Source organism: Seriola aureovittata, chromosome 12 (genome assembly GCF_021018895.1).
Source record: "Seriola aureovittata isolate HTS-2021-v1 ecotype China chromosome 12, ASM2101889v1, whole genome shotgun sequence".
NCBI classification, from domain to species: Eukaryota; Metazoa; Chordata; class Actinopteri; order Carangiformes; family Carangidae; genus Seriola; species Seriola aureovittata.
The window spans coordinates 20,425,952-20,435,431 of NC_079375.1; the positions used below are offsets into that span (position 1 = coordinate 20,425,952).

Consider the following 9,480-nt stretch of genomic DNA (forward strand, 5'->3'; position numbering starts at 1 on the left):
TTTTTTTTTATAATTAAAATTGCCAGAATATGACACTAACGTTCGTGTCGTGGGAGGAGCCCCGCCACAATGATAGTCCAGCTCAGCAGCTCAGAAGGCACATTGCAAGTATGGCCGGAGACAGTGAGGTTCATCCAGAGGACCGTGGCGAGAAAACCAACGTTATTCGCCAACCTTTTCTCATCGGGGTCTCCGGCGGCACTGCCAGTGGGAAGGTTGGTACCCTACTAAGCTAATTTGACGGGTTTCGCGAATTGTCATGTTTAAATTTTAAATAAAAACACGGCAGAGCCAGCTGCCGGTGGGCAGCCGGGTGCTAGTTGACCGCGTGGCTTCAGCGACGCAACGTTGAGGTTTGATTGACAGTCCTATCATCTGTTTAACCACCACTAGCTCTCCGCTAGCACCGGTTTAACTCCTCACGCTTGTCCACCGCCTGTAGTACGGAACTTGGTGTTTGTTCCGTAGCGTTTTCCTTTCGTACCGGTTGGCAGTCGTTAGCAGGACCGATTGCCTTTAGACTACGAAGGGAGATCACTGGTTTTAGCTTAGTTCGCCACCTAGCTAAATTCCATCACGTGCTAGCCTAGCATCGCCGGGTGCGCTAGACAATAGGTTGCCCCAGGGGTAGCTAGACTGTGTATGTAAACATTGCCAGTCACATTTGCTTCCTGCTTATAATGGCATAATTATAAGATGGGAGCTCAATATTTAGTTATTAGGATCAATACCAGTTGTATAACGTTAAATCTATTTAAGTTTGAATGACCTGGGGTAACCGCTCACTGTAAATATGGGTAACCTACATTTGGTGTAATGAATGACAACGGACAGAGGCGCCAGCGGGAAAAACAGCAGCTCGGAAAATTTCGCCCTCCACGCCCCTTTGTTCGATTGCTAATAGAAGACCATTATAAAACAATAAAATCTGGTATACCGTAGTGTAACAGTAGAAGAAATCAACTTAAACACAAACCGACCTTTGTTTTAACAAGTACATTTATAACCTCCTTGTATTTCCTTTTACCCGAACTTACGCGGCTGCGTGGGCAGTGACTAACTGGCTGCAGTGACCAACTGACGGCGGAGGCGCGCTGGCTCCGATCCCTTGTTCCAGAGAAAAGACTTGGATATTTTTTGAAGACGTCACTAGATTTCTTTGTTGTGAACCGGATCGCGAGTTTGAAAACCACAGCCGAGGTGGCACTGGTTGCCTGTAGTGTTTTGATGTCTGGTTAGACCAACAGTTAGAATTAATTGATAAGTTAGTGACCGCTTCACTGGTGGTGATATCATCCTCTTTTCATGAATCGGGTGATGTAATTTTAAGCCTCCTTGTCTGAAGGCACCCCCAGCTCAGCCAGGCAGCAATGCAGATTGTTTTGTATTTTCATCAGCCTCACTGCTGATGCGTGTTCAGGATGGATCAGCTTTTCTTGTTAAATACAAAACGTATCTTTGTTCTACCACTAATAGATACAACAGCATTAATATTATAAGTTATTGCTAAATAAATAAATGAATGGATGATACCCATGGAGTGGCTAGAGCCAACAGTGAAACCCCTGAAGTTATTTTACAGTCAGGTGTTGACATTTGTCAAAGTGAAACAGCAAATATTTGGACTTTCCTTTATAAATAACTTAGGATTTTCAGAATCTTTATGGATTTCTTTAAAAAAAAGACTAATCAGATAATCATCTTATTGACAGTCATGCTTATTGGCTGATGCTGTGGATTGCACCACTAAATGTCACTGTAGTTTGGATCTGTGGTGTTTTCAAAGTAAGGCGCTCGTAGCTCAAAATTCTGCATTTGAGCTGCCGAGTGGGGGCGTCCAAATTCATTGGAGCATAATTTCATGAACACAAAAGCAGCACAGCTGAGGAATGCCCAGTCAGCACTGGGCATGAGATTCATTTAGTTGGCAAGGTCAGTGAGGACAAGCACGGTGGGCCATTGACCTCATAGGGGGTGGGAGATTATCCACCCACTCTAATATCTAGGTTAAGTGTGACTCTGGGTTTAATACAGTATCAATTTTCTTGTATTTAGACTGAATTGAAACAGATTTTTCTCATGTACTGTCACTGGTGTTGCTGCGTGTTTTTTTTTTTTGTTATTTTTTTTTAATTTAATTTAATCTTTTGCCCATGAATATTTATTAACTTCCATGTATTTACACTGTCAGTACTCTATCACTCAATTTATCCATCTATTGACCTACTATTTTTTTCTTTTTCTCTGTTTCTGCAGTCGTCAGTATGTGAGAAAATTATGGAGCTGCTGGGGCAGAACAAGATCGACCACCACCAGCGGCAGGTGGCCATTCTCAGCCAGGACAGCTTCTACAAGGTGCTGACTCCAGAGCAGAAAGCCAAGGCAGGAAAGGGCCAGTTCAACTTTGATCATCCAGGTACGTGGGTGGCACGGCTCATGCGCCATGCTGGGTTCAGCAGCTCAGCTAGCTTGCAGGAGGCATACGTTTGCTACTCATTGCGCAGATTTGAGTGACCTAAAGGGGGGTATTCATGTGCTACTTAATCTGCAAGTGGAGTTTCACTGTGGCTGTGTGGTTTTGAAATTCTCCACATACCTAGCTTTGTAAACTAAATAACATATGTAAACAGATCACAGTAACTTGCAGATTGTAAAAACCAAAGTTCCAAAATGGCTTGGGTTCTACAGCATGCTTTGCTGCTATGTGGATAAATTTCTCAAAAGATTCTTGGCAGAAGCATAAACTCCATTTTTGGAGTCTGACATTGGCCCCTCTTACTCCTGCATCCTCTCTCGGCTGATTTTAAAACCCCGGAGTCAGCAGGCCTCTCTCGAAGGCAGCTGCTCTGTGGCTCAGAGACTGAACCCAACACGTGTTACTCAAAAGGGATTCCCTGCGTTATCAAAGGTCTAGTGGGGGGGGGGTTTCACACGTGTCCTTAGGGGCACAGTAAGCTGGTGTAGCAGGGGTTAAGTAATATGACATCCCATTAATGTCACAACATTGCCTTTTCTTGTCATCAGATGCCTTTGACAATGAGCTCATCATGCAAACACTCAGACAGATCCTGCAGGGGAAGACTGTTCAGATACCTCTCTATGACTTTGTCACTCATTCCAGGTGAGCACCTCTATTGATTTCCTGTTCATGAATTGTTTGGCATCACCCATCATTATGTTTTCTCTGCAGAGTAGACACTTGCACTGCAATTACATGTCATGATAAACAGGTTCCTGATCCTAAGATTTGGCCTAGAACTTTACTGTAATCAGTTTAAATTTGCATGACATTATGTCTGAATATAATCACTGACAGAAAGGAGAAACCTTTATTTGTGTATCATTCCAGGAAAGAGGAGTTTGTTACGGTGTATCCGGCTGATGTGGTCCTGTTTGAGGGTATCCTCATGTTCTACTCACAGGAAATCAGAGATCTGTTCCAGATGAAGCTGTTTGTTGACACAGATCCAGACACACGGCTCTCACGCCGAGGTGTGTAGCCAGAGCTTGTAACAACTGTAGAACAGTGCACCTCCTAATTTAAGTGTACTCATTTTAAGAGATTAACCAAGGTAATCCAAGTTTTGTTAATAAAAGACTCAAGTACATTTTTTTTTTTTTTGCATCAGGAAAATCTTTCCAGAAGTGTAGGTTCTCCCAAGTCACTATCAAATACAGGCAGTGAATACTAGTGTGGGCATTTTTGTCTGTTATGGCTATTATTTATATTGACCATCGTTTTTGTGTGCTTTCTCTCTTTTAGTTTTAAGAGACATCAGTGAGCGTGGAAGAGAGCTCGAGCAAGTGCTGGCTCAGTACATTACCTTTGTGAAACCGGCTTTCGAGGAGTTCTGTTTACCAGTAAGTGGCGTTCCTAACTTGCTAATCTGTGGCTGTGCACTAGAGTCCGACCGACACACCAGCCAGTTTTAGCCCAACACAAATTCTTAATGTATATGTCGGCTGATATGCAACAAAAAATTGCAGCACAGAAAAGGTCATAGTTGTATTTGAGGTGATAAAGAAACAGTGTCCTGCCAGTTCATAACTTGATCACAATCCTTTTTAGAATCAAAAATGTGAAAACACTTATGAAGCTCCCAAATATCAGTCTGACTCTATGTCGAGCATGACAAAAATATTGTCTGTTTGGTGACTTGAGCATTTTTTGACCTTTTTTCTTTATTTTTGCCAGACAAAGAAGTATGCAGATGTGATTATTCCACGAGGAGCAGATAACCTCGGTAAGATCTGAGTGATTATATCAAACAGACTTTGCATTTGTGTTGGACAGATCTGCAAACGCTTCTCTGTACGCCTCGTCAGGTGTTGTGTTAAAGGGGTATCCAGACCTCTGTTCCCCGCTCATTAGCCGCTACTAGCAGAACCCACCCAAATCTGTTGGAAGTGTAATGGCATCGTGGGTAATATAGGCACCAGGTTTTGACGAGGAAGAATAATGTGTGAAATAAAGACGATATCTCTGGTTCTGCTGCATCAGTCTCCGTAACCATCTCTTGTCCTCTCCCCACAGTGGCCATCAACTTGATAGTACAGCACATCCAAGACATTTTGAACGGCGGTCTTAGCAAGCATCACAATGGCTGCATGAACGGCCACAGTACTCACCGTCAGCGGCGGACCTCAGAGTCCAGCAGCCGACCTCATTGACTTCGTCACCCCTCTCTTCACAGGCCGGAGAAGGGTGTGGTGGTTGCGCTGTAAATAATGCCTGTTGGAATCACTGTATTTAAGAGAGGGAAAAAAAAAAGATGCAAAAAGAATTGAAATGCCTTTTATTATTATTATTATTATTATTATTATTATTATTATAACAACTACTCTTGTTATTAGTTACTTTCATTGTTGAACAAGGAATCCAGATTTTTGTCAGGAGGGCAGACCAGAAGTTGTTATTCTTGTGATGAGACCATGGGTTAAAAATGACCCCATGTATTTTTCCCTCCCACAATGCATTGTTGTTGGTTTTTTTTTTTTTTCTTTTCTTTTTTCTTTGTTTTCCTTGCTGCTCCATGTAAATTCATGCCGACAACAAATAAAAGAGGGGAAACCTTTTTTATTTTTTAATGTCAGATAAAACTTGAATCCCTGATTGTTGGGGAGTCTGATAAATGTTTGGGTGGTTTCCAAACGAGAAGGATGTGGATTGGAAGACGAGTTGAACAAACCAGGATTGCACTCTGTGTTTGTGCGGACAATCTTGGCAATGTTTTCTACCCTTTTCTTTTCTGTTTAAGTTGTCTCATTGTATTGTTCAGTGTAATGTGTTACACAAGAAGCCTGTTTACTACACTTAAGTGTCCATCTCATCAGTAGTTTATGATGTCTGCAGCAGCAGAAACACACTACCGTTTTTCAGTACAGATCGTCACGTGTAGAATTATGTGACTGCCACATCAGTGAAGCCAAAAGCTGGACGGTGTAATTAATGTATTAACTGAATCCAGTGTTGTTGGTATTGCTAAATTTTTGGGATGTTTGCCCCCTCTAATTAACAGCCTACTCATGCGTATTGACTGCTGCTGTCAAAACGTATTAATACATCCACTGCTTTTAATTACAGAGTTTTTGTAACATGAAAAGCTAGTCAAAATTTGGATATATAATTAACAAAATTTTCCTGATTTTTTTATTTTTATTTTTAGAGGTTTTGCCAGCATTTGCATGACAGAATCAGCTATGTTCATTAAGATTTAAGATATGAGGTGTACTCTCAGGTTGGTTATACCAATTTTAGTTTGAAACGCCGGGAAAATATGTGATGAGGGTGCTCAAGGCCACAGCAATATCAGTTAATCCAGGTGTGTGGCAAATAACCACAAAAACCCACCGCAATGCCTCTGCAAAGTTGCCTCAGGTTAGCATGTACAGCAAGTATCTGCACCAAAACCCAGTTTCCACTCAACATAAGGTTACAATAAAAAAAACTGTTGAATCAATTTAGTATCCCATGTGCTGTATTTGTTGTGTATAGTGCAATTGAATGAATGATTTGTACCATGAGATTTGTACAGTATGGTTGTTGAATTGGCTTGGTGGTTTTTTTTTTTGGATGATTTATATGACGTCCTCAGTTGATAAATGATCAATAAACCAAAACCGACCCAGAATGTCTGTTATAAGCGTTTGATTATTTGTGCAAAGTCTGTGAATAGTGTGCTTTTGTGACATTTACATGTATGGGTGTGAACAAAGACATGGCCATGACGGCATCTCACTGTAAAATAACCATAAGCATTAGTAGGTCATTCAGCTTCCTCCCAGTATGTCCACTAGATGGCGCAGCGGACCGCTCTAGTTCCGCTGACAGATATGTGACATTTGGGTGCGTGTAGTCGACTTGAAACCTAACAATTATTTGAAAAAGCAAAACTGTGCAAGATAGTCTTTCAAATAAATAAACAAATAAGAACAGACCAAAAACCCCACTTATACTTTACCACAACACTAACTACTTTACCAGGTCGCTAACGCCATCAGAAAAAGCAAAACTAGTCCATCATGACTTTGCGGTAGCCAGAATATACGAGGAGTACCTGAACGCAGCAGGGAAAGTTGTCGGTGGGAAGGTTTCAAGATGGTGGTATGTATTGCTGCTACATGGGTCTGGTGTAGACTGTGAGGCAGTGTAACTAATGATTTGATTCAGTGCTAACCTTTTCCTTATGCATGACAGAAATTCGGGCTCCAGTTTAAAGCCACTCTGGAAAATGTCACCAACGTGAGACCGCTGGGCGACGACTTCCGCTGGTTTCTGAAGGTGGGATGGCTGTCAAGCTAGCATGCTAATTCACTTCTTTACCTACACATCTATACATTACCATATCATCTTATTTTCTCTGTTTGCTCAGTAGTGGTGGTAATTTAATCATGCTTGTCCGTAGTGGAAAGGTACTGACTTTAACGCCTCTTTAAGGAGACGTGTAAACAGTGCTAATGTAAATTATGTTGATGCACTGTTTACTACTCACCATGCACCGACTGATGTAAATTATACTAGTTTGGTAAGAATTTGGCACAAATTTACCAACGTCTGATAAAATTGATCATTTATAAAAGTGCACATCCCAGCTTCCACCTCTTCTTATGCCTTTCCAGGTGACCTACAACATTGCAGGCCAAATATCACTTTCCAATTTTTTTTTTTCCTGCCTGGGATGTGTGACACCTTTCCTCCTCTTCCTGTCTCACCCATACAAGTATTTTTTTGTCTTTTCCTCTTGATTTAGCTGAAGTGTGGGAACTGTGGCGAGATCCCAGATAAATGGCAGTATATAACCCTAGTGGTAAGAATAAAAAGGATCTTTGTGTCAGTGAAATTTACCAGATTTTGTTAAATAATTACACACGCACACTATCCAACCTGTGTTTTCTTTTCTTTTTTTAAAAAAATATTTCCACAGGAGAGTGTGCCGCTCAAAGGAGGAAGAGGCAGTGCCAGCATGGTGCAGAAGTGTAAACTTTGTTCCAGGGAAAATTCAATTGGTACGAGCTGACATGCCATTTGACTCTTTTAGTCTGCATTTTCTGAGGTAAAAACCCCGAACCCTGGTGGAAGTGTAATATGTCAGTTTCCTTACAGATATCCTGGGAGACACAATCAAGGCTTATAATGTAAGCAAACATCCTGTACCTGCACCTTGTTTTCATGCAGTCTGACAGTCTACACAGAATACATAATTATTTTATCTCCAGTGCGTCTGTATTGCAGTCAGCTACTCCCAACATACTGTACATTGTAGCTGCCAGTCGAAAGCATGGCAGATGTCAGATCTTTTCAATTGAATCATCTCTTTAGACGGGTTTACGCTTTTAGGCAATTACTGCTGATGTAAATGCATTAGGCAACATTCAAATAATGTTACTTATACACTAATAACGTTAGGTTGTCTGTCTGTGTCTAATGCTGTTTGTTTGTGGGATTGAAGGCCGATGACAGCGAAAGCTTCAAAACAATGGTGCAGTTTGAGTGTCGAGGTCTGGAGCCCGTTGACTTCCAACCACAAGTGAGAGGCTTTTTTTGAACAACGGTTTTACTGTGTGTGTGTGTGTGTGTGTGTGTGTGTGTGTGTGTGTGTGTGTGTGTGTGTGTGTGTGTGTAGCATTAAATACACAATGCGTAAGTTTTTAACCTTCCTTTTTCTAGTTAACATTTTGTCCTGCTGCTCAGGGGAAATGAATAACATTTAGGTGTGCCTGTCCCTTTGTGCTGGCATTACGCTTGTGACTCTTCCCAATTTCCTCCTGCAGGCTGGCTTTGCTGCAGAAGGAGCAGAGTCAGGGACGCCTTTTCCTGAAATCAACCTACAAGAAAAAGTAAGTGCAGTGGGAACAACTGGTCCCTCAGAATATAACAGTTTGTTCATTGCACAAGAGTTCACTTTTTAGGGAATGTTTGACTTGAAATAGGATTTCAACCTTTGATACCGTGTTTTTGGATATCCTCACTGGGTGATGAGTGAGTGAATTTCAGTAGTTATTTTGTTAAAGGCTGTTTCATTCATCTAGTTGACTTTCAGTAACAAACCCGTGTTTTCAACGTTTCAGGACTGGACAGACTACGATGAGAAAGTCAGGGAGTCGGTGGGGATATATGAGGTCACACACCAGTTCATCAAGTGCTGATGTCATCGTGTGCTGAGCCTCAGAGGTGGGGCAAATGAACACTATGGTCAAACATCTTCATACCTGTTTCCTGACAATGAGGATGCTTCTGACGCTGAGGTGGTTTGGTTTGGTTGATGATGAACATTAAGAGAGGTGGATTAAAAGCACTGGTCGTCCACACAGACGGATTGATCATCGTGCTCAACAGACAAGGCTTTTTTTCACTGCCTCAATAAAATTGAAGGGTGAAAATTTTGAGTTAAGTTTTTCTTTGCTTTCACTCCCTCATTAGCATTAAATGATATTTGGAAGATGTTTTGTATGAAATAAGTAACTTAGTACTTGAACACATATAGGGGCTTATAGGAGAACTAGTTTGATGAGGAGGAGTGCAATGTGGCGTATCTCCACACACTCCACCAAGTCATCAGCAAGTTGTGTTGACCTATCCAGTGTTTGATTACATACATTATTTATTCAAATGAAATATACTGAGCTTTTAATCCAAAAAATTATTTGTTTTTTTTAAGCATCAAGTTTTATTGTAGTTCATTGCATATATCCAATGTATATCCAGTAATCTCCATTGCATCTATTGAACGTCAAAGCTTGCTGCGAAGTCTAACAGTCAGTGCAACTTCAGGTCATATTAAGCATTATTAAACAAATCCAAGCTGCAAGACAGCAAAGAAATCCTGAACAATCTGATCAGCTGTGCATCAGGAGAAAGTGACGTTGCTTCTAATTGAAGTTAGACTGAGCAAAGATGTCCAGTCTATGAAATATGAAGTGATTAATATTAAATGATATAAACTAAATGAGAAGCAACATTTGCTAATTGAATTTAACCAT

The 9,480-nt window shown here is 41.1% G+C and overlaps 2 protein-coding genes across 2 annotated transcripts; both read left to right on the forward strand.

The window, feature by feature from the left end:
* Positions 1 to 75: 75 nt before the first annotated feature.
* On the forward strand, positions 76 to 6,131 carry uck2b (uridine-cytidine kinase 2b). The gene is made up of 7 exons (XM_056391186.1): positions 76 to 215; positions 2,257 to 2,416; positions 3,025 to 3,121; positions 3,350 to 3,492; positions 3,764 to 3,861; positions 4,196 to 4,244; positions 4,535 to 6,131. The coding sequence occupies exons 1-7, from the start codon at positions 111 to 113 to the stop codon at positions 4,669 to 4,671; spliced, it is 789 nt and encodes a 262-aa protein (XP_056247161.1). The 5' UTR covers positions 76 to 110; the 3' UTR covers positions 4,672 to 6,131.
* Positions 6,132 to 6,512: 381 nt separating this feature from the next.
* czib (CXXC motif containing zinc binding protein) lies at positions 6,513 to 8,886 on the forward strand. The gene is made up of 8 exons (XM_056391189.1): positions 6,513 to 6,604; positions 6,698 to 6,781; positions 7,251 to 7,307; positions 7,425 to 7,506; positions 7,604 to 7,635; positions 7,950 to 8,027; positions 8,272 to 8,337; positions 8,569 to 8,886. Exons 1-8 carry the CDS (start codon positions 6,599 to 6,601, stop codon positions 8,644 to 8,646), a joined length of 483 nt encoding a protein of 160 aa, XP_056247164.1. The 5' UTR covers positions 6,513 to 6,598; the 3' UTR covers positions 8,647 to 8,886.
* Positions 8,887 to 9,480: the final 594 nt, after the last annotated feature.

Bases quoted from the DNA above. Each gene is read 5' to 3' on its own strand.
- uck2b (XM_056391186.1), top strand. From the start codon at position 111: ATGGCCGGAGACAGTGAGGTTCATCCAGAGGACCGTGGCGAGAAAACC. The intron at 3,122-3,349 runs GTGAGCACCTCT...GTATCATTCCAG, and splicing joins GACTTTGTCACTCATTCCAG to GAAAGAGGAGTTTGTTACGG. The intron at 3,493-3,763 runs GTGTGTAGCCAG...TCTCTCTTTTAG, and splicing joins CACACGGCTCTCACGCCGAG to TTTTAAGAGACATCAGTGAG.
- czib (XM_056391189.1), top strand. The intron at 7,507-7,603 runs GTACGAGCTGAC...GTTTCCTTACAG, and splicing joins TTCCAGGGAAAATTCAATTG to ATATCCTGGGAGACACAATC. The intron at 8,028-8,271 runs GTGAGAGGCTTT...TTCCTCCTGCAG, and splicing joins CCGTTGACTTCCAACCACAA to GCTGGCTTTGCTGCAGAAGG.